The sequence below is a fragment of the Bidens hawaiensis genome, unplaced genomic scaffold (genome assembly GCF_021521415.1).
Source record: "Bidens hawaiensis isolate Kalapana, Puna unplaced genomic scaffold, B.hawaiensis_p1.1 tig00017158_1, whole genome shotgun sequence".
NCBI classification, from domain to species: domain Eukaryota; kingdom Viridiplantae; phylum Streptophyta; class Magnoliopsida; order Asterales; family Asteraceae; genus Bidens; species Bidens hawaiensis.
The window spans coordinates 12,827-38,293 of record NW_027492595.1 but is presented as its reverse complement, the minus strand read 5'-3'; the positions used below and the strand labels follow the sequence as shown (position 1 = coordinate 38,293).

The 25,467-nt window shown below is 34.0% G+C and overlaps 2 protein-coding genes, 1 long non-coding RNA gene and 1 pseudogene across 3 annotated transcripts; all 4 read right to left on the bottom strand.

Moving 5' to 3' along the window:
- Window positions 1–970: 970 nt before the first annotated feature.
- On the bottom strand, window positions 971–5,927 carry LOC143553220 (ribonucleases P/MRP protein subunit POP1-like; annotated as a pseudogene).
- A 491-nt stretch (window positions 5,928–6,418) lies between these two features.
- LOC143553213 (uncharacterized) lies at window positions 6,419–7,231 on the bottom strand. The gene is made up of 4 exons (XR_013138794.1): window positions 7,116–7,231; window positions 6,831–7,010; window positions 6,679–6,747; window positions 6,419–6,588 (listed from the first exon to the last, which is right to left on the bottom strand). It is a non-coding gene; the product is annotated as an uncharacterized LOC143553213 (long non-coding RNA).
- A 3,087-nt stretch (window positions 7,232–10,318) lies between these two features.
- LOC143553212 (ribonucleases P/MRP protein subunit POP1-like) lies at window positions 10,319–16,275 on the bottom strand. The gene is made up of 11 exons (XM_077043248.1): window positions 16,088–16,275; window positions 15,488–15,962; window positions 14,619–14,715; window positions 14,410–14,505; window positions 14,111–14,308; window positions 13,498–13,595; window positions 13,062–13,412; window positions 12,885–12,993; window positions 11,404–11,927; window positions 11,037–11,201; window positions 10,319–10,845 (listed from the first exon to the last, which is right to left on the bottom strand). Exons 2-11 carry the CDS (start codon window positions 15,943–15,945, stop codon window positions 10,647–10,649), a joined length of 2,295 nt encoding a protein of 764 aa, XP_076899363.1. The 5' UTR covers window positions 15,946–15,962; window positions 16,088–16,275; the 3' UTR covers window positions 10,319–10,646.
- A 2,684-nt stretch (window positions 16,276–18,959) lies between these two features.
- Window positions 18,960–20,150, bottom strand: LOC143553219 (F-box/kelch-repeat protein At1g57790-like). Its single transcript, XM_077043253.1, has one exon. It carries the CDS (start codon window positions 20,148–20,150, stop codon window positions 18,960–18,962), a length of 1,191 nt encoding a protein of 396 aa, XP_076899368.1.
- Between the last annotated feature and the right edge of the window lie 5,317 nt (window positions 20,151–25,467).

The following is a 25,467-nucleotide window of genomic DNA, read 5'->3' as shown; positions in this document are numbered from 1 at the left end:
TAAAAATTAAGGGAAATGGCTTTTGTTGCTGCAGATTAATCGGTCTCTTTCAGAATTCGTCCGGCCTATGGTAGTAAAGGGGAGTCAGTGTTTTTTTGTCACCTACAGGTTTTCTTCATTTCCCACTATTTTCTCAGTAAATGTTTATTCATTTTTTGTAGTTATATTAATCAATCTTTAATTATATTTCAGAACTACAATCGAGACATTGACCTTTGATGGAGGTGCTTCTATGGTTTTAAGGCCCCAAGATTATCTTATACTGCAGTCACCTATAGTAATAATTTTAATTTAATTAGAATTAATCAAAATTTTAATTATGTTAAAAATATATGTTTTGATACTTCAAGTGGTGGCAGAAGTGAATAAGTAAAAGCAAACCATTTTATTTGACTCTAAAAAGTTAACCCTGTTTATTTTATTCACTTTGGTAGGTACATATTTTAGTGTGGTTGCTAATTCTTGCAAAAGGAAGACAATAAATGAGGGCCAAATTTGGAATCTGTTATTACTTATTTTTTGTGTTTTTTTGGCTATAGTCATCTGTAGTAATTGTTACCTCTTGTAACACCAAATAGCTTAACTAGAATTGAGATTTATACATGTAACACCAACATATGTGTACGTTGCAAATGTATGTATACAAAAGTACAGATTTACTTCAACTGTGACGGAATTTTTATAAAGAATGAGAGTTGTACACTAGAAAGTTTTGTGGTGGACTGTAACACTTCAATAGTGTAATGCTGTTACTATTCATTTTTTTCAATTGTGTAATGCCATTCTAAAATACTCTTGACACATGTTATTAACTAGAAAAGGGCTGGTGCCAATAATAAACATTAAAAAAACTGAAACTAACACACTTTAGAAGTTGAGAAATTAGCAATCCAAGGAAACCCTCTTTGATCGAATTAAATTGATGAATTCTTCAAATTTAAAGCAATGCAAGAGTGATTTAAAAAGTTGTTCACCTGAATTCCAGCATGGCTACACAGATAGAAGTCAAATTTAGTGGGGTGACATATTTTTTTGTCCACAACTGTTCCTAATAAGTTTAATCCACATACAAAGTATTAGAAATAATTACAAACTAGATATTGTAAAAATTTAAAAAAGTTCAAAATAACATAAATAACAAACCAAGAAGAATATTGTCACTCCTGTTAGTAGAGTTCCTATCACCATGCTTATCCAATAAGAAGCGAGTATGATGCCTCTTTGCACCACAATAAACAGACAACCAAATTGAGGAAGACTAGGTAGAAACGTGATCAGGTGAGCGCCCGGGCATGATCGTATCGTGTTTAAGGTTTCGCCTCCTACTGCTTGCGGTACATAATGATCAAAATCTTCTTGGTGGTGTTCAAGAAAAATTATGGCAACTGCAAGTCTATAAGCCGTAGATCTTAAATTTCTCGTTAGAACATATATTTCCTTCTTCCTTTGCTTCAAAGGCACTGAACTCCACTGCTCGTGTCTAAGACGACCAAGCAACACCGCATCACAGAGACCCCCTGCAGATGGCTTGTGGCTGCAAGTCAACAAAAGTCAACTTCAGTCATAATGTGAGCCGATGAAATCAATGAAACAGCAACCATCTTCCATATTTAGTGTTTTAAGATGCATAATCAGTTATGTTAAAAACATATGTAATCAGCGATGTATGTTTTGACCAAATTAAGTCAAATGCATATTATATATATGGTACAAAGGGTTGACAGAATTATACTAACCTTCCATGAACAAATCCGGAAGTGACAAAACCAATTGGCCACCTATTAGATTCCACGGCTGCAGGATCTTCAGGCACTTGTTATTCCCACTTACCAGAATCTCGTTTCACAAAGTAACTTGATACTGATGACTGCGGTACTTGAAGTTCACACTTGTCGTTTGAACTGCATTAATTCACCGCATATCATCTCGTTAGGGGCAAAAGAGGCATTACACTTAAATATGAAATGACAAATTGCATATGTAGCCTAACAAAGTTTTATTAACATAAAGTTATAAAACATCATAAATCGTTTTATTAACATAAATTAGACTTATTAGTTTTAAATGGTTTTTGTAATGACAGTGGTGATAAAGCAAATTCATAAACATAAAGAAGTTAAAAACTTACCCTGAATCCAAAGCTTAATATCATCCAAACGGGGTGCACAAATAACAGCTCCATCCTCAATAGCGCCTTCTTTAAACGTGCGAAGAATAACTCTAACAAAACACACCTTTCTACATGGGTTTCCCAGGAAACAATCTACTTTCAGGTCATGATCGAGTATTTTCTCATCCTTGGAGGTGGAACGGGATTGCTAAATGGTTTTACAGAAGCAGAACGAAGAGCTGCTTCTTTATCCATGGCTGCCGCCTCAGCTTCCATTAATGAAGAATAAGAATCACATTCGGGAAACTCAGATGGAAAATTTGGTATCCCCGCCTGCAAATGTAAGTTTTAAAAATTGTTACCGGGTAGTCGTGGAAATTTTGACTGTTTATTGGTAAACAGGTCAACTCGGGTTATACTTTGTACTTAACGGGTCAACTCGGGTTATACTTTGTACTTAACGGGTTAACTCGGGTTATACATTGTACTTAACAGGTCAACTCGGGTTATAGTACTTTGTACTAAACGGGTCAACATGGGTTACACTTGTATTTAACGGATCAACACGGGGTTGCACTCGTATCTAGCTATACTTGTATTTGACGAGTCAACTTGGGTTATATTTGTATTTAACGAGTCAACTCAGGATATACATGTATTTAATGGGTCAAATCGGTTATACTTTATTTAACCGGTCAACTTGGGTTATACTTTGTATTTAACGGGTCAACTCAGGTTATACATTGTATTTAACTGCTCAAATATGTAACTTACTTCACAAGCAACCCAAGATCGCTCTCTCAAACCAATAGCCCGAGCACCAAGCGAGACAAGAGGAACCCAAAATGCTTTGACCCAGCTCAAAGGAAGTACAATAGTCCACCTGAAACAATGCAGTTAGAATTTTTGGATCTCGGATATTTGAATAAAGTAGCCTTGTGAAAATTCTGTTAAATTACCTTGTAACTGAATCCATTAAGTTATTCCTTCTCAAAAGAATAATAGGGCAAACTCTTGAAGAATGTATCCCGGTTGAAGCATTAACGTCAACCGAATGGGTGTCGGTTAAACAAAACGACACAAGACGTTGATGATGTTTTTCCATACAAAGAACACTTTCTTCTACTGGACAGTACAACCCTTTTTCAGCATCCCACAAATCTGTATAACTCTGGTCAAACTCCGTCTTTTCATTAGTCAAACCACGAGGATCCTTAACTATAAGAGGAACTATTCCAAAACAAGGGGTGTGTTCATCAACTGATGAGCACTTCTTCAAAAATGAAGATTTCTCAGACGTGCTGCATGATCAACAACAACGTTAAGAAACTATCACAATTAAATAATAAATACTAGATGAAAACATTGGAAGTAGGTTTATGTTCAAGCATTTCATCAAACAGTTTTGAAGTAGGTTTATGTGTGCATAATAACATAATCAATTATAATTCAATATGTAAATAAATATCTTACTAACCGTTCATGACAAGAAAGAAGAATATGAGGTATAATCGGCGAATCAATGATTGATATACTATGGGTGTGCATATTCGGGTCCGACCCGATATTACCCGGACCGAAAAGGGCCTAACCCGACCCGACCCTAAAGTACAATATGGAATGCCGGTCCTGAAATTTTATGTAATCAGTCGTCGGGTATTATTGCATGAAAAACCATGTTGGCCCGATACCCGATGTTTGTTGTTCTTGGTAGGGGTGTAAGTATTAATTATTCCAATGAAATGAATCATTGATAAGAGGAATTGTCAGATTTATCCATTAAACCATTGAAGTGTTTACTTTTAGGTTTTAAAATTTCATTTCAAAATTTCATCTTCACATTAAAGTAAAAGATTCTGGTGACATTTTCAAATTTTTTATATCTTGTATATTTATACTCTGATTTCTACAAGAAAACAACAACCGCCAACCATCCGATTGCCACCGGTCCAGAGGAATTAGCAGAGCAAAACACAATGGTGGAATCAAGAATCGATCTATCTTCCCCACACAGCCGGTCTATTAATCCTCATAATTCGATCATCGGGTAATGTCCTCTTGCACACCCTCCGTCTAACAAAATATTTGTTTTTTTAGAACCAAAGAAAGAAAGAAAGACGAATATGAGGTATTATGCCACCTTATGCTCCGATGTCTTTATAAATAAATCTCTTTTCTTTCACAAATATACAATTAATTCATCATCTGAGAAACAAACAAACAAACAAAGAATGTCTGCTGCGATGATGATGATGATGATCTTGGCAATCGCAGTGTTGTTGCAAACTGCTTGTTTTGGGTTTCCGACCAAGACTTTCACGTTGGAAAGAGCTTACCATGCTGTGAAGTTAAGTGAAATGAAAGCTAGTGACGGGTTAAGACACCCGAGCACCGTTCCTGGTTTCAATGTTCAAGGAAATAATAATCCCCTTCATGTTGGGTACGCAATTTCTTTCTTTCTTTCTTTCTTATAATATATTATTATTATTATTATTTGTATTGAAAATTAAATTGGTTGTTTTAATTTGCAGGATTTATTTTACAAAAGTTCGACTGGGTTCACCTCCGAAGGAATATCATGTCCAAATTGATACCGGAAGCAATGAGGTTTGGGTCGGTTGCCATTCGTGTCACGGTTGTCCGAATACCAGAGCACTTGTGGTACTACTTTTATATATATGTTGCTTTTCATGTTATGTTATTAACCAACATATATGATCAATAAAAGTTCATTTTTTACAAGTAATATTGTTGTTTTTTTTAATCAACATATTTCAATAAAACTACAGTTTTATGACCCTTCAACTTCATCAACATCTTCTTTAATCAACTGTTCGGACAAAAGATGTTCGTTAGGAAATTCCACATGTTCTGCTGCAAACAAACAATGCAATTACATGTTTGAATATGATGATGGTAGGTAGTACAACGTCAGGATATTACGTGTCGGATCAGGTCTAACACTAACTTTGTTTAAGAAAAGTGACCGTTGTGCCCTTTTAACTAATTACAAAAAGGAATTTATTATTAATAGTAACTTATTAAGATGAATACCGCAAGGACCATTTATGTAATTAACTCTTATAATTGACGAACTGAAATACCAATACATGATAATGACATCAACCTTCAAAAAATATATGAGAAATTTTGACACATTTACTTATAAATGTGTCGGTTCGTGTTGTTTTTATCTAACAGGTCAATCAAGTAAAATAAAAAAGCAGAAAAGAGTTCGGGATCTCCTAATTTAGTTTACTAAAAGAATGTAATTTTGGTAATCAAAGTTGACAAACTAGCTAATATACATGAATAAAAATAACTAGAACAAAAGGTGTTTTGGGTCAATCCCCTTTGACCCGATTTGACCCGTAATAAAGCCACCCATAATAAAAACAGAGTATCTCAATATTTCATAGAATTAATGAAGAATTCAAATTCTACCTTACCCTGTGTCTCACAAGCACTTTTCAGAGCATTGCAACCTTCAGTTAAAGCAGCAGCATGCATCCATATCCATAACTGTCTTGACTCACTGGCTCGATCACATGCTGACTCAGCATCCGTTGACTGCTGAATAGCTCTCCACATGTAAATAACCGGTGCAATTGGCCGTGAATTGATTGCTCCAGCATGATGAAGCTACAGTACGGATATGAATGTATAGATTACCAAAATACTTTAATATAGTAAACATACAGATTAATGTCTTATGAATATATGTCTATACAAATTACAAACAACCACCTACCATTGAAGAAGCATAAATACCACCAGAAAGTACATTTTCAGTATCCGATGAAGAAAAAGGTGACATTACAGTGCTTAGAACTGCCAATACGGAATACTAGAATAGGAAAAAATAACGATTAGAGCTATTGATATGGAAAATAATCAAATATACATATAATCATATGAAGGTTTACACACAAGACAGAAATATACGGAAAAAAAAAGACCTGTGAACCTTTTGGATCTTAGATATTGAAGAAACAAACACGGACAAGAAAACCCCATTCGGTTAACTGTTCGTGTTCAATCGTTTGCATTCGTTCGGTTCGTTTACAAGCCAACCCAACCCAACCCAACCAAACCATTTTGTCACAATTCACATGAATACATTCGGCCAAACAGTAGGCAGGCAGGCAGGCAGGCAGGTGGGCGGGAGAGAAGGTAGTAAGTAGTCGTTTTATTTGAGGAGTAACATATTCAGCTATTCAACTATTAATAACTAGTCTATATGCCCGTGTGACACACGGGTTGAGAAATATAAACATCGAAAAAACTGTATTTGAAACTACTTTTGGATCTTAGATATTGAAGAAATATATTTCTGGACTTTTCAAACACATGAAATTTCAGTCATGAGTTTATCTACATATTATGAACTGACAGCAAAAATGCATCCTGTGACCTTTAGTCTATGAATATTAACCAAAACCACTTTTCTTTAAATACTTCCAACCTTCAATGACACCCTATTATAACAATACAAATAATTAATATAAGTTTTTTTCTCAAAGTGTTATCATTAAGCTAATAACAAACAGAAAAATGGATATTGTTACCTTATGCGCATGCCATTCCTTTCATACGAATCCAAGCGAAGAAAAACCGGCAAATGGCTTTGTGGTGTGCTAAAAATTAAAAATAAAACTAAAAAAAATATAATTTCAATACAAAGTTCAAATTTAAAGTACCGCATAAAAGGAAAGCTTACAAAACGTTTTGAAGGTTTCTTGTGAATAAAAAAACTCCTGTATCCGAGTACTGAACTACATCCAAGGACTAAACTGCAGGAGTTGAAGGAGAAGCAACATGGACATCATTGTGATCAGAAACATGTTGAATTTTTAGCTGGTTTCCAAGTCGTCTAAGTCTACTTGTTTTCCTTCTGTATCTAATATTATCATGTAATATTATATACTTAAGTTAACATTTAAAAAAGCCAAAAACTAAACCGAAAAAAGTGAAACCAGTTGAATAAAAGAGTTCTGTATAGAACCTGATCAAGGTCTATTTTCAAATTTGACTTCAGACTGACATTTGGTATCCCATCCTTGTGGAGGTCCATCATCTTCTGAGCCTTGTTCTTCCACTTGTAAACATTTTCATAAGACATTAGTTCATGCATAATGAAGCTAGATAATATATATATACAATATTAGCTAAAAGGATATGTGCCAGGAGACAGACTGGTCGGAAGTCGCCCAAAGTGTAATTTTAATGCATAAAACTTCCTAATGACTTATTTATTAAAAATAATAATAGAAAACAAGATTATTATCGAAATATTATACTTTTTGTGATTACATTCACTTTAGTATTCAACACACTGACGGGTCAACCTAAACTGATCCGTTTCAACTAGGTGTCTCATCTAGGCCTATAAACGAACCAAGCATCCGGTGAACCGTTCAACGGGAAGTTCATGTGTGTTCGTATATGATGCAGGAGCATCCGGTTCATTAAGTCGGACCGGCCGGCAATCTCAAATGTTTATTTTTATTTATAAATAGGCTTGTTAGGTCTATTGTTTAGGGGTTGATTGTTTTTTAATATAGAATTTGTAAGCTTTAAGCTTGCTAACCGAATCATTCGGTTTGAATCGTTTGAATGAAATCATTGTGTTCTTGAGCCATTTGATGGCTAGTCGAAAGTGCATCAGTATATTTAATAAATGAACAAACATGAACAAGATTTTGTGTTCATTTAGTTAAACGAATGAACATGAACACTTGTCTTGTTCATTCATTTATGTTCATGAATGTTTGCTCATGTTGGGTCATTTACATTCATTTATGTTCGTCAATATATTCATTAAAATTTTCAGGCACATTACAGGTACGTTTGTCTTAAGTTTTTCATTTTCATTAATCTATGTTCAATTATGCTCGCTCCTTTACGTTCGCGAACAATTCATTTATACTACTAACAAACAAACATGAACACATTCATTTTCTTTAAAAATGATCACAAACAAGAAACCCCTGTTCATTTAACTGTTCATGTTCAATCGTTTGTTCAGTAAAATTTAACAAACAAGCATGAACCTGCTTCATTCAGTTCGTTTACAAGCCAGCCCGACCCACTTTTGTCACATCTTCTTTACATGATATAATTAACATTTGAATGACAATTAACATGTATATATTTGGGCAAATAAATAAAATTTTCATTACCTGCCATGCGAACCAAGAGGAAGATGCAAACCCCAACATTTAATCAATTGTATAACGTTTTGCATGCCAAACATGCGTTCGAAGCCTCTTCATCCCATCACCTGACACACGGAATCCACTTTCAAGATTATTCAGAATTCCCACTTTTCGCTTTCTATTATTATTTCTAAATCTAGTTTTAGAAGTCCTGTTATCAAAACTAGTAGTTCTCCTCTTATATCTCTGAGACCTAAAATCGTTGGTCAACCGGCTAGCAACTGTCGAGTAGAGTGAATAGAGTTCAGGCGCTCGTGATTCGGTGAACTTGTGCACGAGAACCTCACCGTGCTTCTGGTGCAATGACAAATTTACCCCTGCCCATAAATGCTTCTGGTGCAATGACAAGTTGTGGGTAATATTGGAACTAAATCATTACAGATCTTCTGGTTCCACACGTAATCTTGTGGATGAACAGTTGGCAAATAAGTTGAGGTGTCCAACTAAAACTATTAAGGGTAACAAGTCTAACTCCCTATCCTTATGTTGAACAGAAGTTATGAATCAGTTGCTTAAACCTAATGATCCAGTCTCAGTTGTTGGGTCTGCAAATGGAAGACAAGGATGGTCAATTCCAGCACAAAGCCATGGGTGTCAAAAGAGGTTGAAGTTTGGCGAGTGCTGATAGTTCTAGTGGTTAGGCTTGTGTACCCTTAAGACCTCTTCTTGCTGGTTGCGTTGTCTTGCTTCTAGAAAGACAAACACAAGCTTATACATGCTTTACTTAAGCCCCATACAAAACTTGCATGACTATAAATCATGTTTCAGCAGCACAACCCTTTTGACTTTTAAGGTCAAATATGTCAACTTTGAAGTTCAAATCTGATGCTCAATAAAATCTTTTACACAATTCAGGTTCTATACAAACCACACCTTATGTTAAGTAAGTCAAAAGTATTAGCATTATTCGCAGGCTGATATAAATCCAACCTAATTTTGCATTTTGAAATTCATATTTTTAACTTAAGAATCAAGTTCAAACATGCTTTATTTGAAGCCCCAACCTACAATGGCCCTCTATGGTGAGGGGCATTAAACCTTTTATTTATTCTTGAGCACAAATTATACCCCAAACTGCTTCCCATGATAATAAATAAAACCCGGGTGAGCACAAATTTCATTGAGGCGTTTATACAAACAGGTGGTGTGCAGTGCATAATATAGATCGATTATATTTGGGCTGCTAAAACTTAAATGGAAACCCTAGACCAGGTGTGTTGTGTTTACCTGTCACATAATTTCATTGAGGCATTTACACAAACAGGTGGTGCATCATACGGACCATTAATATTGATAGTCTAGTTTTCCAGATAACAAAATAAATGGCATATTTATTTTATTAAACTGACATGTTATATTTGAATAATGCTAAAGGTAGTTTTAAGTATCTTTTCAAAATATACATACGACTATACGAGGGACCAAATTTGTGAATATTATAATGCTAAACCTTTATTCTCTTCTGTCTTTAACAAATGGTGGAATAAAGAATCGACAAGACAATGGTGGAACTAGCAGAGCAAAACACAATGGTGGAATCAAGAATCGATCTATCTTCCCCACACAGCCGGCTGCCACTTTATGCTCCGATATCACTATAAATAAATCTCCTTTCTTTCACAAATATACAATTAATTCATCATCTGACAAACAAACAAACAAACAAAGAATGTCTGCTGCTGCTGCGATGATGATCTTGGCAATCGCAGTGTTGTTGCAAACCGCTTGTTGTGGGTTTCCGACCAAGACTTTCACGTTGGAAAGAGCTTACCATGCTGTGAAGTCAAGTGAAATGAAAGCTAACGACAGGTTAAGACACCCGAGCACCGTACCGGTTCCTGCTTTCAATGTTCAAGGAAATAATAATCCCCTTCATGTTGGGTACGCAATTTCTTTCTTTCTTTCTTTCTTATAATATATTATTATTACTATTAGCGGAAATATTTTGTTTTGAGTTTATTATTTGCATTGAAAAATTGGTTGTCTTTGTAAGCCTTTGTTAGTTACACAAGAGTTCAGCTGGGTTCAACTCCAATGGAATTTACACTACGAACAATAAACGAATTGACGTTAACTCTCGTTGTATTTGATTTTCTAACTTGGCTACTAGAATAGATAATCAAACATAACAGTTTACATAGAACCAAACAAAAAATAGCTTACAACTTTCAACATATCTAAAACCAAACCAGTTTTGACTGGTTCGGTCACGACCACATAATAGGCCAATTTGGCTTAAACAAGAAAAAAAGCGAAAATAAATAACCCTATTGAACTTACTTATAAAAACACTTGAAAAAGAAAACCGGACTCTGATTTCAAATGTAATCAAAATCTTCTTGTCGGTGTTCAAGAACAATCGTGGCGAGTGCAAGTCTATAAGCCGTTGATCTTAAATTTCTCGTTAGAACGTATATTTCCTTCTTCCTTTGCTTCAAAGGCACCGAACTCCACTGCTCATGTCTAAGACGACCAAGCAACACCGCATCACAGAGACCTCCTGTTGATGGCTTGTTGCTGCAAGTCAACAGAAGTCATAATTAGAGTCAATGAAATCAATAAAACAGCAACCATCCTCCATATTTAGTGTTTAAGATGCATAATCAGTTATGCTAAAAAGATATGTAATCCGCGATGTATACTTGACCAAATAAGTCAAATACACAATACATATATATGGTACAAAGGGTTGACATAATTATACTAACCTTCCATGAACAAATCCGGAAGTGACAAAACCAACTGGCCACCTATTAGATTCCTCGGCTGTGGGATCTTCAGGCACTTGATATTCCCATTTACCAGAATCTTGTTTCACAAAGTAAGTTGATACTGATGACTGCGGTACTTGAAGTTCACACTTGTGGTTTGAACTGCATTAATTCACCGCATATCATCTCGTTAGGGGCAAAGGAGACATTACACTCAAATATGAAATGACACATAGCATATGTAGCCTAACAAAGTTTTATTAACATGAATTTATAAAACATCATAAATCGTTTTATTAACATAAACTAGACTTAATGATATAAAGGTTTTTGTCATGAAATCCAAAGAAGTTAAAAAACTTACCCTGAAATCCAAAGGATAATATCATCCAAACGGGGTGCACAAATAACAGCTCCATCCTCAATAGCGCCTTCTTTAAACGTGCGAAGAATAACTCTAACAAAACACACCTTTCTACATCGGTTTCCCAGGAAACTATCTATATTCAGGTCATGATCGAGTATTTTCTCATCCTTCATGATTGTCGACAAGCACGTGTTCTTATCAGAAAAATGTGGGAAAATAGGTAAACGATCACCGTTTATAATATTCAAGAAGCCAGACAACATTCTTGATGACCTTGCTACGACAGTATCGTTGTCTGATAATGCCAGCTCTGCAACCGCATCTGATTCATTAGAACATATTTGACTCGTTTCGAAAGCAAGACGAACGCAATTCCATGGAGGTGGAATGGGATTGCTAAACGGTTTTACAGAAGCAGGACGAAGAGCTGCTTCTCTATCCATGGCTGCCACCTCAGCTTCCATTAAAGAAGAGTAGGAGTCACATTCGGGAAACTCAGATGGAAAGTTTGGTATCCCCGCCTGCAAATGTAAGTTTTAAAAATTGTTAAAACTTTTAAATTTTAAAGTACAGCGCTGTCACTTTTACCCGAAACCCAACCAGAAAAAACTCGTACCCGAACCCGATTCGAAGAACCCGAACCCGAGAAAAGACTAACCCGAACCGAAGTAATTTGGGTTGGTTCTCGGGTTTATTTATAAGATTTGGGTCAACCCGAAAAACCCGAATAAACTTCTAGCTTCGAAATTAAATATATTTTTTATGTATAATTGGCTAAGTCTTAGCCACTAAAGTTATCAGAATCTAGCTCTAATCGACTGTTGTCATTCGAACTATTATGGATCGATTGCCTTATTATTAATTTATGTTTTCCGTTTATTACTAATAGCAACGGTAATCGAACAACCAAACACGCCCAATTGAATAGGATTATGGTTCGAGTTAGTTTTACTCTTCTTTTGAATTGTTTTATCAAGTTAGGTTAGTTTATTATTTGATTATTTGTGTTATAAGCAAAGAAGAATGTGTTGTTTTAATTTTAGCGTTGTAGTTTTTAACTTTTTGTGTTTTTTTTCTAGGATACTCGAAACCTGATTAACCCAACCCGAAAAACCCTTTGTCAGCAATTTTGTGGTAAACAGGTCAACTTGGGTTATACTTTGTACTTAATGGGTCAACTCGGGTTATACTTTGTACTTAACGGGTCAACTTGGGTTATAGTACTTTCTACTAAACGGGTCAACATGGGTTACACTTGTATTTAGCGGATTAACACGGGGTTGCACTTGTATTTAACTATACTTGTATTTAACGAGTCAACTTGGGTTATGTTTGTATTTAACGAGTCAACTCAGGTGATAACTGTATTTAACGGGTCAACTCGGTTTTACTTTACCGGTCAACTTGGGTTATACTTTGTATTTAACGGGTCAACTCGGGTTATACATTGTATTTAACTGGTCAAATATGTAACTTACTTCACAAGCAACCCAAGATCGCTCCCTCAAACCAATAGCCCGAGCACCAAGCGAGACAAGAGGAACCCAAAATGCTTTGACCCAGCTCAAAGGAAGTACAACAGTCCACCTGAAACAATGCAGTTGAATTTTTGGATATTTGAATAAAGTAGCCTTGTGAAAATTCTGTTAAGTTACCTTGTAACTGAATCCATTAAATTATTGCTTCTCAAAAGAATAATAGGGCAAACTCTTGAAGAATGTATCCCGGTTGAAGCATTAACGTCAACCGAATGGGTGTCGGTTAAACAAAACGACACAAGACGTTGATGATGTTTTTCCAAACAAAGAACACTTTCTTCTACTGGACAGTACAACCCTTTTTCAGCATCCCACAAATCTGTATAACTCTGGTCAAACTCCGTCTTTTCATTAGTCAAACTACGAGGATCCTTAACTATAAGAGGAACTATTCCAAAACAAGGGGTGTGTTCATCAACAGCTCCAACTGATGAACACTTCTTCAAAAATGAAGATTTCTCAGACGTGCTGCATAATCAACAACGACGTTAAGAAACTATCGCAATTAAATAATAAATACCAGATGAAAACATTGGAATATAGGATGTTGAACCTGCTAACTGAATGTAATATTTTTTGAAGAAGCTGAGATGCTTTTGAACCCATTACTTCCAAAGTTCCAAATTGCCCCTCAAGTGAAATGCATCTCACCTGTGTAAATGGAATTGATATTTAACCGAAGAGATTACCATGTATATACAGAAAAGAAACCTTACACAGAAATAAAAAAAAAGAAGAAAAAAACGAACTCTAATAATACAATACTAATAGCTATAATAGTTAATTACATAAAATAACTAGCTCTAATTTATAGCATAATCGGAGTCTTAACACTATTTGTATAACTAACTCTAATTTATAATTTACTTTTGCAACTGTTTTGTGAGCAAAACTTACCATTACGTTTAACCTATTAAACTGAAAATTTTGACACATTTACTTACAAATGGGTCGATTCGAGTTGTTTTTTCTCTAACGAGTCAATTGGGTCAAACAGAAAAGGCTTAAAAGGGTGCGGAATCTCCTAATTCAGTTTACTAAGAAAATGTAGTTTTAGTTATCAAAGTTGGCAAACTAAGTAAATTAGGGGAAAAAAACCTTAAAACAATAGGTGCCTCTTACGATAAAAAAAACCTCAAATAATTAACGAAGAACACAAATTCTACCTTACCCTGACTCTCACAAATACTTTTCAGAGCATTGTAACCCTCAGTCAATGCAGCAGCATGTATCCATATCCATAACTGTCTTAACTCGCTGGTTCGATCACATACTGACTCAGCATTCGTTGACTGCTGAACAGGTCTCCACATATAAATAACCGGTGCAATTGTGCGTGAACTGTTTGCTCCGGCATGATGAAGCTGCAAAAGTAACAACATAGATTAACAAAAGACTACAAAATAGTCAGCAGACAGATTTGTATTAATAATTTAATATACATGTATACATATAGCCCACCCACCATTGAAGAAGAATAAACACCACCAGAAAGTACATTTTCAGTATCTGATGAGGAAAAAGGTGACATTACGGTGCTTAAAATCGACAATAAGGAATCCTGCAAGAAGACAAAACAACAATTAAAGCGAAAATGATATAAAAAATAATCAAATATACATATAGTTATGTGAGGTTTCACACTCAAGAAAAATAAATAAATAAAAACATGACCTGTGAACCTTGCAGTTGAACCGCATTGTAATAACTTGCATCATGAACAACAGTTCCGTTTTTTATCCATTTTAGAAGTGCTCTTGAGCCTTTACCGCTACATTAAGCAAAACATAAGTTACAAACGGGCCAATTTGGTTATATTAGGTAAATATACAATATTAGCTAAAAGGAAATGTGTCAGGAGACAGATGGGTCGGAAGTCGCCCAAAGTGTAATTTTAATGCATAAAACTTCCTAATGATTTATTTAAAAAAAACAACATTATTATTGAAATATTATACTTTTTGTGATTACATTCAATCAAGTATTCAACACACTGATTCGTTTCAACTAGATGTCTCGTCTAGGCCTGTAAACGAACCAAACATTCAGTGAACCGTTCAATGGGAAGTTCATGTGTGTTCGCATATATTTAATGAATGAACAAACATGAACAAGAGTTTGTGTTCATTTAGTTAAACGAATGAACATGAACACATGTCTTGTTAACACATGTCTTGTTCATTCATTTATATTCATGAACGTTTGCTCATGTTGCTTGAAGTTTTTCATTTACGTTCATCTATGTTCAATTACACTCGATCCTTTACATTAGCGAACCATTCGTTTATACTACTAACAAACAAACATGAACACATTCATTTTCTTTAGAAACGAACACGAACAAGAAACCCCTGTTCATTTAACTGTTCATGTTCAATCGTTTGTTCAGTAAAATTTGACGAACAAACATGAACCTGCTTCATTCAGTACGTTTACAAGCCAACCCGACCCAATCCATTTTGTCACATCTTCTTTACATGATATAACTAACATTTGAATGACAATTAATATGTATATATTTGGCCAGACAGCATTTTCATTACCTTCCATGCAAACCAAGAGGAAGATGAAACCCCCAACGTTTAGTCATTGTAAACCGTTTCGCATGCCAAACATGCGTTCGAAGCCTCTTCGTCCCATCACCTGACACGCAGAATCCAGTTTCAAGATTCTTATTAAGCTCCTTTTTGCGCCTAATGTGACGAGGCTGATCCCTATTAACATTTTTTTCCAAACTTTCATCACTTTTTGCTTGGTTCAGAATTCCCACTTTTTGCTTTTTATTATTATTTCTAAATCTAGTTTTCGAAGCCCGGTTGTCAAAACCAGTAGTTCTCCTCCTCTTATTTCTCTGAGACCTAAAATCATCGTTCAACCGGCTAGCAACTGTCGAGTAGAGTGAGTCGAGTTCAGGCGCTCGTGACTCGGTAAATTTCTGCACGAAAACCTCACCGGGCGGTATGGCGTGGCATTTGAGCTGTTTGGTTCCATCAGTAGTCATTGTTGGAACACACCAGCCTATAGTCGAATGCAACAAAAACAAGTAATTAAATAAACAAACAAACAAACTTGATTACATATTATTGAGTGAATTAGTTACAATAGTTAAAACCCGAATTGAACTGAATAAACCAATAGGGTACCTGGATAGAGCAGAGGAACCCTAAATTAAATTAAATTAAATCGATGTCCATAAGATGCAGACGCAATCAATAATCGAAGAAGAAGTAGGGAATATGTTGGTTGGTTGGTTGGTTGTATGTTATGTAATCAACAAAGGCCGATTGGGGCTTTGTAAAACCCTCTCGGCTAGGGTTTATGACGATGATTATTGTTATTATTTATTTATTTATTTATTTATTTATGGTGAGTACGAAAAGGGAAATATGAATTGGTGTATGGTACCCGATTTCTTCGTGTTTTTGACCCGCGATATTTGGTTTTTTCTATCTTGAAAGCTAAGTCGTTTCATTTCATTTGTCTAACAAAACAATTTGATGCATTAAGAAAGCAAGAAACTAGACGGAGTTTTAGAAAAAAGGTCAATCTTAATTGGTGCAAAGATCAATGCACCAATTGCGGTACAATAGAGTTGTAATTCGCTAGTTATTCCAGATGCTCGCCAAATCTGAAAAAAACCAGAGGTTATTTGTATTCCTCGGAAGCCCCCGCCCACATCACCATTCAAGATTTCTTGTCCCACTATCGGCCAAGGCACTAGGCCCAATGTGAGTCGGATCGCTTAGCCATGCTTCATAATTGGAAAAACGAGCACCGTGGAAATACATGCCGCTATACGTGAAATAAGGTGCATTAGGCATTTTATGAGTTCGGAATAGATCAAGGAATTTAAGCCTTGGTTCTATAGTGGTGATTGTTTGGACCGTATGTATCTCGTTAGACTTGCTCCTTGTTAATCTTAGCTTTTATTATCAATGTTGTTAGTTTTGGCCAAATCGCTAAATTCATCTATCTATTTTTTTAACTTAAAGTCTGGGGCATTATTGTCTTGTACCTAATGCGAAGAAAATGAGGGCTTTTAAAGGATGGGTTTATAATAAGAAGATTAGTTTTCCTAAGAAGGATATGAAATAATCTTGTCCATTCATTTTAAAATTGAATGGTTGAGATTAGATTATAGAGATCATAAAGTGTAAAACAATGGTAAGGGTATAATAGGGATAACACATTTGTTGACTTTCTCTCTCCACATGCAAGGCACATGTCAAATACCCCCATCATTTTAAAACGCTCATAACTTTTTTATACGACATTTTTTTTTTCAAAACAATTTCACCATAATAACGAGTTTTTTTTTATCTTTTATATGAGTACCATATTGCTATATAAAAATAAAAAAAAATTGTGGGTTTTTTACAAAGTGTGTTTTATTAAAATTGTGTTTTACAAAATTGTGTTATACAAGTGTGTTTTATTTTTTGCATTGTCTTTTTTACATTGTGTAATTTAATTGTGTTTTTGTCATTGTGTTTTTATTTTCATAGTGTTTATTCCATTGTGTTTTTTACATTGTGTCTTTTTTATTGTGTTTTTCATAGTGTTTTATTTTCCGAAGACTTTTCCGGCAAGGTGGTGGCGGTGGGTGGCGGTGGGCGGTGGTGGTTGTAAGAGATAAGTGAAAATTTAAGTGGGTTTTAATTAAGTGTGTTTTTGAAATTAAATTAAGTGGGTTTTCAATATTAAGGCATTAGACAAAAATACCCTCCTTCTTAGCCTCCTTTGAATAATCAAACTTCTTATTTGATCTTTTCTCTTTAAAGGATTAATGGAAATCTGATATCTCAACTGATTTGCCATGTTTTTAGCCCTTATGGACGGATATAATCTTAAATCTATTAGGAGCTAGCTTATTAAGCATAAACTATATAAGGAGATAGTTTACTCTATTTTATTTATCTGTTAGTAAGGGCATATTGGTCTTGACGGTGTTAGTAAGCTGCCCTAAAATAACAAAAGAACGAATCATGATGTACACTGGTTAAAAAATAAAATGAATGAAAGTTACGAGTGTAACCAAATAACATGGACAAACATTGCAACTTACTCTAAAAATATATTATTTAAGCCTTATTATAATTTTCTTTAGCATAGTTATAATATGTTATTTGATTTAGTTAACGTTATCGTCATTTAATAAACAGAGCTCAGAAAAAGTTGTGACTTGCGAACAGAGTTGCAAACGCGTCAATGTAGTGTTGTATTCGAATGCCACGAGTCTGCCTACAAGGTCTTAGATAAAACCCGAAAGCTCATGTATTATATATAAAGTTGTATATTATGTGAATTCGGGTTCTTCAAATCGAATTGATTTAAGATATTTAAATTTCGAAATTAATTCGAATTAAAAATTCAAATAAGAATTTGATTCGAATGATGAACATCCCTATTCTCAAGTCTTCATAGATATATATCTTACTGAACCTTAAATTCACCTTAACCATATATACTCTAGTTTGGAAAAATTGGCGTTTCTATAATGAGTGAGAGTTTTCAAGAGTGTTTTAGCAAGAGCGTGCAAAATCTATCAAAATGAAGTCTTATTAAAAAAACACATTAGTTAAAGTTGAACCTATGTTTATACTTCACTTAGTTGCATTAAAATATATAGTAATCATATATAATTATTTGTGTTTAAGTTGAACCTATGTTTATACTTCACTTAGTTGCATTAAAATATATAGTAATCATATATAATTATTTGTGTTTGAATTAACGAAAATGCATCTAAGAAAAAGTATATATCTAAGAAAACAATTTATCAAACGTACTTGGGGATATGTAACTTTCAAGAATTTCTTGTCTTGAAAATTGATTTTGTTACTTGGAATTTATTTTCAAATTTTGACTTTGATGATTATGATGTCCACTGTTTGCTTGTTCACCCATCACCAAGGTCTTCATTATGTATTTCTTAGCAATAAATAAATAAATGAATAATTGCAATAACTATGAGTAAAACATCATAATGAGGGATGAATAAAGTTTGCTAGCTAGCTAGGACCAACTTGGTTGAATCCAAGTACGAGTATATATATGGTGCTGAGTTCCAGATAAATTTTGTTCCATGCTTTTGCCATCGGATGTGTGATACATGCATGTTTCAAGTGAATAGAACACCATCTTTTGGTTCTCTGAATGCAGTCGCGGGAAATAAATCTTGTTCTCCATTTCTTGTGTTTTAGCCTCAATGTAAATGCATGTTGTATCACAAATATAAATCGCATGCCTTCCTAAGCCATCTATTCTCTCCCAATTTTGTGTACAAGAATTCAACTTGAATACTTGAATGTCTTCTCCCAATTCGCCCATTTCGACTAGTAAAAAATGTTCATCACCTTTCACTAGAAAATACTGTAAGGTCTTACCCAAACTTGTTGCGGATTTGGTTGTAACGCGCCTCCAGGTATACTCTAATTGTACGTCCTTTATTTCTCTCATAATAGCAAGTTCCCCATCTTTACACATGGCATAAAGATCTGAGCCATGAAATGTTAGAAAACGAAGACAATGTGGATTTGCACCAACAAATAGCTTACGCCAATGTGGTTCTCCAGCTACAAAGTGGACGTAAACATGCTCTGAACATCTATCAAATCCAACAACCATACAATTGGAAGAAGTTGGAGGTGCTGAGAAACAAAACATGTCTGCATACATTCCTGGAAGCTCACATATATCACGTGTGAAGGGATTAAAGAACACCAACCGGGACTTTCTAATTTCATGTATCATCATCAACAACCAACCATACTTGGAACAGAGTATTTGCATGTCACCCTTTAGTTCTCGTGGTATATTTATAAAGTAATTGTCACCAAACATCGGGTCTGTAAAAGTGATAAGGCCTTGATTATGGTTTACCACCACTAGCCATGGTGTCTGCAATTTGCGTAGTGCGGTTCCCTTACTCCATTGAGCAATAGGTGCTCCTAGTTGGCATGTCTTGCACGTAGCACGAAAGTTGAGGTATTCAACACCAACACAAAGCTTTGCAATCACCTCCAAAACATTAAACGGAATATTCAGGAGATGTGACTCATTATTCTCTTCATTCTTCGTGTTATTAATATCAAGCATGATGATATCTCCATTACCCTCTATTGGTTTAAAATCAGTTTTACACTTGATATCTATATGGTCAAGTGGTAACCTACACATAAAATGGTTTCTTAGAGTTCTCTCCATGTACAATATATAAAAATAGAAAGAAAAAAAAATACCTGGTGCATTCCCATAATAACAAGCGGCTGCTTGATGATGTTAGACAAGAAGGCATAGAAGATACTGAAACGATCTTATCTTTAACGTGTAGGGAGTGCATTGCTTTGCCATTTTGGCCAAGAATGTGTATATAACCCCCTAACGGATGCGATTTCAGAGCGGTAATATACCAAGCTCTCACTATGAGCAAGATCCAAGAAGAAGATAGCATCTTTGAGGTCTTGTATTTCTTCCCATTTCAAACTAGTCATGTCCAGTTTATATAGATGCACACTACAAAGTGTTAATTCATCAAAACCCATTAAAATGTAGAACAATTGATCCACACAACTTCCTTTTAGAAAAGGTTCCAATGAAGAAAAACAATTGAAGAAAGGATGTGGTAGTTCCACAAACGGCAATAGATTTATCACAACTTCTCCATCGTTACCCACATCAACATCAACATGTATAGCAAAATCATACCTAGTAATCAAGGCATATATTGTACCATTGCAGCAAGTTAGACAATACAACAGACTATCCCACAACTCCATGTCCCTCATTTGTCTAGCATATGACATTTCGGTCCATCCTAACTTACCGTCGAGTCTACAAAAAACAATGGTAGGTTTTTCGTGTGTAGTTAACAGGAGAAGTGATCTAGGGTCATCAGGAGAACGCGACAAACAACATTCTCCAATAGAGTCGACATCTTTCAAAATCAAGGGAGGGAGGCGTATGACGTTACTAGTCAATGGGTTCCAAATAGACCACATGAGGTTGTTTGAGAGAATCACCCAGCCATGAAAACAGCCTTGGATACGTCCCCCGGAGATTCTAAACTGATATTGAGATACCGGGTAATGTATGGGATAGAATATTTGGTCTCCTTTGTCATCTCCGGCTTCCAGGTTCTCAACAACAAACCAAGGATACTTTCTAGACAGATCAAGCAAACAACAATCTTGTCTCTGCTCCATCGAAGATCTTTAATTCGTTAAACAAACACTGTTTGCATATTTAACAAAGAAACATAGAACTGTTCAATCATAACAGTAGATAATGATTAAAATAAACATCATAAAATAATAATAATAAACAATCAGTCTTAGTTATACGAAGTGTTTTAAGATAAAAATCATACCTCAACTGGCCGACTTCGATTTATCGATCAAAATACGATAATATAATATGGCTTCTTTAAGTTTTATTCTTTAGTATTTATACTTTACAGGGATATATAGGTTTCCAACCCAAGTCTAAATAAGTTTTTGTTACGTACCTACGGTCCGGCCCATCAAATTTATTTACGCTAGGAATGTTATCTTAATTTATTTATAATACTACAATTTCAAAGATTTTGGTGTGTACATTTCAACTTTATTTACGCTAGGAATGTTATCTTTAATGTTATCTTTATTTCTCTAGGTTAAGGATTTCGATGGACTATTTCAACTTTGTTGTTTAGATTTGGTTAACCTAACTTTATCTGATCTTTCTCAGGTGAGGTGTACGCTTGAAGATGCACGGATGTATGTAAATCGCATCCTCTTCTATCTATTTTGATTAGTTGCATCTGATTTATTTAAGTTATTGTTGTAGGCCTGTGCTTATTTGTCAATTTACCCCTAATTTCATAATTAGGATGAATTTATATGTTTGCAGAAACGGAAAGGCAGCAGATACTTCAGTTCAGGCTCTTCCAGAAACGGAATTTCAGGTTTGTTTTTCACTTTCATTGCGAGCTTATGCAAGCATGTTGAGTAGGGATGAGCAGATGGTACCACTAGCCGATTCGGTAACCAACTATTTGAGGTTTCGGTGCCCGTTTTTATCGAATTTTTGCCAACGGTATCGAACCGAGCATATTCGATATGGTACCAAGCTTTTGGGAGATATTAGATCGGGAAATTCGGTACCGAACTAATCCCTAATGTGAACTTAATGTTATTGTGGAGGGCTGGGCTGGGCTGGGCTGGGCTGGGCTGGGCGCCAACATAAATAATCAATCTAGCATGATTATAAAACCATACTTACTAAAGTAACGGTATCATATAAATTCACTACTTGAACACACATTATCTGATATCTGACCCGTTTAAATAATTCAAACTCTTCTCTTTTTAGATAAGATGCTTCTAACTAATTATTTTGTGTTTTGTTTTCTTCAGTTGAGTTGCTTTATAGCTTCTTCAGGAAAGTCAATACTCAAATTCATCCTTCAGCGTGCATGAATCAAAAACGTTTGCTAATTAAGATTCATAATGGTTGAATAAAGAATCTAATGAGGTGATAAGATATATAATATTAATGAGGTGATAAGATATATAATATGTTGGTGTGTTTTTCATCCTTGCTTCTTTAGGTTGTTATGAGAAGTTTTTTAGAGCTTGGAATTAACAAGGTAGTAAAAATAATATTGGCTCTCATGTTAACAATAGTTAAATTGTCTAATGGCATTTAAGTTTTATGATGCAGTTATGCCTCAATGTTTATATGTATTTGCAGACCACCTTTCACCTTTCTGAAGAAAGTAGTCATAAATCTCGCATGTACTCTCCATGTCCCAGAAAAAAAGTATGCAACTTTTGACATGGCACATACTTTAGTAAAAATGGTTGGACCAAATGTCTACAATAATCCAACATAAGAAACGACATACAAAGAAGCTTACGCCAATATCGGCTGCTATGAGCGATATCAAATTTTGATGGTTGTTGTTTAGGGGATGATGCCAACCTACAAAATAGGGTTTTACTTTTGTGGTTTTTGGGTATTTCGGGTTAACCCGATCAATAAGAAGTTCAACCATATATCGAACCAAATACATGTTATCGGGTTTGGTAATGGATTTTTCATATATGTATTGGCAATTGGTTAGGCCTGTGAAAACTAAAATGTGGCACATGTCAAACGTTGATGTAGTCATTGATTTCAAATTATGTGTTGTGATTGTATCGTGAAGATTTATGCATAACGGTGGTGTGTTGTGATTGTATCGTGAAGATTTATGACCAAACGTTGTCACGCGCTTCGCAACAAAACGTTGTCACGCGCAGCGAAGCGCACGGGTAAAAAAACTAGTTAGTATACATTTTTCATTATTTTTCGCAACAAAACGTTATCACGCGCAGCGAAGCGCACGGGTAAAAAAAACTAGTTAGTATACATTTTTCATTATTTTCTACCTATATGCTAATAAAGTAACGGGTAAAAAAAACTAGTTAGTATACATTTTTCAATATTTTCTACCTATATGCTAATAAAGTAAAAAGATTGTGACACGTGTCAGTTTGTGGTTAATCCTCATAATTTTTTTCCTTTCAAAACTAATATATGGCATATATTAATAATTATTCACTTTTCTTTTACATTCCATTTATATTATATCTAACTAAATTATTCACTTTTTATTAAACTCTATTTGTATTATATCTACACATTTTTATACAAATGAATATTTACATATTATACTAATGCATATTGTTAGAACATATTTCACAACATACTTGATGAAATTCAAAAATCTGTAACAAACCATGTTTATTAAATATTGAAAAGAATATAATTTTAAATGTTATCATTAACATATTATATTATGTATATTGTTGAAGATTGTAAATTAAAAAAAAATATGCTTTCAATTTACAAAGTAATTTTTTAATCATTAAATTATAAATATATGCTTAAAAGTTGATCGATTTTTTACAAATAAATCCATTTATCTATTGGTTTTTTTGTACATTATCATATAAATTTATAAATTAAAAATATATTATTTAAATCTATCTATTTAATTTTCGGTTAATTTAGAAACTATACGTATATGTGTTAAATTATTATAAGTATAGTGTATATACCAATCACTTTCAAATATAATAAAGTTTAGCATATTTACTTTCTTGGGTTTTTTTATCAATGATTGCTTCGAGTTTTTGGTGAAACTAAAATTTGTTTGTTACGGGTTAAATATTGATAAATAGACTGTTTGGTACAAATTAACAACAATTGGCTCAAATTTATTACGTGTAAAAAATGGGTAATCTGAATATTTTTAAAATTTTGAGAATGCAAATAGATTTATCGTCAAACTTGTTACGGGTTCAAAATTTTGACTTGAAAATGTAAAACAAATGAAAGTTAAAATTTTAAATGTGATTGAGTTTCGAATTTATTTTTAGTGACATTTTTGAAAAAAGTCAAAAGATTCAGGATTTTGCTCATTGAATATTTTTTACATGACTATCAATACTTCTAGCTTTTATCAATATATTTAGAAACATTTGTATCAGCATTGACTTTTTTTTAATAGTGATCAGAATGTTGTATGTGAAATATGTCGTACAAAATTATGCTCAAGTAAAGCAAAACATTCACAAAATTCAACGGGTTAACCTGTTATTTTTTTGTCAATTGGCAAAGTCGAGAAGTCTCTCAAAGTTATCAAAATCTTTTTAATTGTGTAGCTCAAAACTATTATTATATAAGAAGTATTCTCCGAAATTGGTTCATAACAAAATTTCTTTTAATTATACATACATGATACTGAGAATAAATTTTCAATAGACGAAGTGTTCTTGTGTATGTTTTTGCACGTGCATTATTTTTTTTATTAAGTTCAATTTTTTTGGAAAAAATAATTATGATATAAATAAAATCAAATTTATGTATAATAATACAAGCATAGATGTAATACATTTTTCTATATACATTATGTATTGTTTTATTTGTAACTTAATTTTATTTAGATCATCACGTGTGTTACACGGGCTCTAAAGCTAGTATCATAAATAGGGTAAATATGGTAAAGTCAAAATACAGAGAGACAAAAATGAGAAGTGTGAGAATGTTTTTTAACCACGTACACAAAAAAAACCTCTTAAAAATAAACTCAAAAAAAAAAATAATAAAAAAATCATCTCTCGAAATATAAATAAAAAACGAAAAAAAATTAAATAACTAAAATGTTTCCGCCATCATTTCCGTTAAAAAAACAAAACAAAAGGTTAACGAAAAGATACAATGGTGTGATCAAATGCACAATGACGAAAATGAACAAAAGACACAATTATAACTAAAAAAGACACAATATACCGCAAAATATTACACAATGTCGAACAAAAGATAACACAATGTTGAGTAATATAACACAATACAAAAAAATACACAATGTCAAAGAAAAGACATAATCAATGACGAAAATGAACAAAAGACACAATTATAACTAAAAAAGACACAATATACCGCAAAATATTACACAATGTCGAACAAAAGATAACACAATGTTGAGTAATATAAC

Bases quoted from the DNA above. Each gene is read 5' to 3' on its own strand.
- LOC143553212 (XM_077043248.1), bottom strand. From the start codon at position 15,945: ATGACTACTGATGGAACCAAACAGCTCAAATGCCACGCCATACCGCCC. The intron at 11,928-12,884 runs GTAAGTTACATA...TTACATTTGCAG, and splicing joins GATCTTGGGTTGCTTGTGAA to GCGGGGATACCAAACTTTCC. The intron at 10,846-11,036 runs GTTAGTATAATT...GTTGACTTGCAG, and splicing joins TCCGGATTTGTTCATGGAAG to CAACAAGCCATCAACAGGAG.
- LOC143553219 (XM_077043253.1), bottom strand. From the start codon at position 20,150: ATGGAGAGAACTCTAAGAAACCATTTTATGTGTAGGTTACCACTTGAC.